At 43.2% G+C, this 3,155-nt stretch overlaps 1 protein-coding gene across 1 annotated transcript; it reads left to right on the forward strand.

Moving 5' to 3' along the window:
* Positions 1 to 414: 414 nt before the first annotated feature.
* On the forward strand, positions 415 to 1,341 carry LOC105998893 (olfactory receptor 13A1-like). Its single transcript, XM_013033726.1, has one exon. The coding sequence runs from the start codon at positions 415 to 417 to the stop codon at positions 1,339 to 1,341; it is 927 nt and encodes a 308-aa protein (XP_012889180.1).
* Positions 1,342 to 3,155: the final 1,814 nt, after the last annotated feature.

Raw genomic sequence — 3,155 nt, forward strand, 5'->3', positions numbered from 1 at the left:
GAATACATATCTATATCCAAGAAGCTATGGAAATGCTACACAACATCTAATTTTTTAAACTTGTGCGTTTATGAATAAAGAAGGGAGGAGCATCCATTTAATAATATTCTCTTTTCTTTTTTTTACCATACTTAGTGATATTTGCTGAGCTTGTTAATAAAGGTTTAAAAAGGTTAATCTGGTAATTGTTGTTTATGAGCTGAATGCTTATTTTCATTCTTATGAGATTTTGGTATGTGTGGCTAAACTAATCTACTGCAGCTATTGAATGTTCACATCATGTTATCATGTATGCAGACAGAAAAGCAACCTTTCAAAGGAAATCTTTCATCTTTTATTCTAGCCCTGAAGTCACATGCAGCTGTAGGTAGAGATTCTCCTGGTAGATCCTGAAAGCCTTCTCACCCCAGGACCATGAGAAACCACACAGCAGTAACAGAGTTCATCCTACAGGGATTCTCAGAGCACCCTGAATACCACATCTTCTTTTTCTGCTGTTTCCTGTCCCTCTACTGTGTGGCCATCACAGGTAATGTCCTCATCATCATGGCCATCAGCTTCAACCCTGGCCTCCATACGCCCATGTACTTCTTCCTGCTCAATTTGGCCACGATAGACATCATCTGTACTTCGTCCATCATGCCAAAGGCTCTGGAGGGGCTGATGATAGAGAAGAGCTCCATCTCTTTTAGGGGATGCATGGCCCAGCTCTACTTTCTCACATGGACTATATCCGCAGAGTTGCTGCTGCTCACAGTCATGGCCTATGACCGCTATGCAGCCATCTGCCACCCCCTGCATTACAGCACCATGATGAGCAAGGCCTTCTGCAGCATGCTAGCTGCTGGAGTGTGGGCACTCTGTGCCTTCAACTCAGCCATCAACACAGGACTGATGGTGCGACTGAACTTCTGTGGGCCCAATGTCATTACCCATTTCTCCTGTGAAATCCCTCCTCTGCTCCGTCTCTCCTGTAGCTCCACTTATGTGAACAATGTCATGACCACACTGGCTGATGCATTCTATGGCATATTGAACTTCCTCATGACCATTGTGTCCTATGGCTTCATCATCTCCAGCATCCTGAAGATGAGGACATCAGAGGGAAAGCAGAAAGCCTTCTCCACCTGCTCCTCCCACCTCATCGTGGTGTGCATGTATTACACAGCTGTGTTCTATGCCTACATCAGTCCCGTGTCCAGCTACAGTGCAGAGAAGAGCAAGGTGGCTGGAGTGCTGTACACCATGGCGAGCCCCACCCTCAACCCCCTCATCTACACTTTGAGGAACAAGGAGGTCAAAGCCGCCCTCAGGAAACTTGTCCCTTTCTTCAAAAATTGATACACCTGAACTCCAGGAAATGGAAGCAAGAGCTTTTATTCTTTATTGTTGTTTTCTTTTGTTGTTGTCCTATTTATCTGTCTTAGGAGTATAAGTGGAGGGGCACTGAAATGATGGGACAAAGGTAAATAAATGCAGCAATGGAATTCTCTAGGCACTATGTGGAAAATGAACTATACAACTTGTGGGTGGGGTTGAGAGGGAAGAAGTGGTAGACAGGGAGAGAAGAGATGACATTGTCCAAAACAAATGTACTTTACCCAACATATATAACTATAATTCCTCTGCACATCACCTTTATAATAACAAAAATAATAATTAACAAAAAGATTCCCAGACTCCTGTAGCTCATACCTATAATTCTACCTATTTAGGAGGTTGAGATCTGAAGATTGTGCTTCAAAACCAGATGGGCAGGAAAGTCCGTAAACTCTTATCTCCAATAAACTACTCAGAAAAAGCAGGAAATGGCACTGTGGCTCAATGGTAGAGATCTAGCCTTGAGCAAAAAGAACTCAGAACCAGTGCCCAGGCCCTGAATTCAAGACCCAGGACTGGGAACAAATAAAACGCAACATAAAAATACACCTTCCCAGAAGCTCTTCTACTGGGAGGCAGCAGTTTCAGTAAGGCTTGGCCTTCCTTTATGAGCACAGAGTACTTTGTGGGGAAAAGCCTGTTGGGGAATTGTATTTGGTTGAGATCAAAAGCCTCGAAGACATTGGTTTTGTTCATCTTTCTGAAGGTGGTTCAGGGTTCTCTGGCTGTGAGACAACCCTTCCTTATGGAGGGCACATGTGCTTCAGATTCACAGCTGTGTGAAAGAGACTTTTTCCTCTTTTCCTTTAAGAATATTTAGAGTAGGGACCACTAGTTTCTGGGTCCCACTGCTCATTCTATTGAGTGGCTTCACTTTCTCATTACTGAACAACCTTTTTACATCAATGAAAAATATTTAGGATATAAATCTGTAAATCACACCTGATAGTTGTTGTGTGGTCATCCACAACATTTGTGGGACTGTCGAACTGGAGTTCCTGTATAGTGACAGTGTGTCTTGGGTTCAATTCTGTGCCTTTTATTTGACCTCATTTACTGTCTCTAGAGCACTATGGTGACAGTTTGTGATGCAGATTCTTTCTTCTGTTCTTCCCTTTCTCCTCACCAACAATAAAGGTGAGACTATCCCTTGACTTGAAGATAGAAATTCCTCCTTTAATAGTAGATTTGTGGCATATGAACCTAGAAAAGCGAGAGTTCTCATGTATTGAGTTGCTGTCGGCTGTGAGGATCTGGTCTGCCTCATTGCCCTGGAGTGGGGAACATGGATGTAAGTGACCTGTAATCAGAACGTTCTGGGCAGGCAATGCTGTTCTTCCATTGTTCCTGAACAAAAGCCAGTGCACAAATCACCTGGAATAAATAATAAAAGCAAGTCTTGTGTTCCAGGAAACAATCCTGGAAGAGCTACTTCTCCATCAGGATGACAGAAGCTGAAGGTGGGTGTTTAGTTACATCTTCAGAACTCACCACAGACACATTGTTCACTACTTGACATGGAAGCTGAAAGTAGAGCTTGATGTTTATTTCAAATAAGTGAATGGAATTTGGCTTTTCTTTGGGGCAAGTACAGGTGCACTGTGCAGGTGCAGATGTGGCCCTGGCCTCTAGATGGTTATGGACCAGGTCTGTTCTCCCCAATAGAATTTGGACCCATAAATAATATGTTGAGTGGTCTTCAATGGTCTCGAAGACTTTCCATTACACTACCACCAATGTCTCTGGGTGATTACTTACAGATTTTTATGGCATTA

This window comes from Dipodomys ordii, unplaced genomic scaffold (genome assembly GCF_000151885.1).
Source record: "Dipodomys ordii isolate 6190 unplaced genomic scaffold, Dord_2.0 Scaffold176, whole genome shotgun sequence".
Lineage (NCBI taxonomy): Eukaryota > Metazoa > Chordata > Mammalia > Rodentia > Heteromyidae > Dipodomys > Dipodomys ordii.

Coding starts and splice junctions, on each gene's coding strand:
- LOC105998893 (XM_013033726.1), top strand. CDS start 415: ATGAGAAACCACACAGCAGTAACAGAGTTCATCCTACAGGGATTCTCA.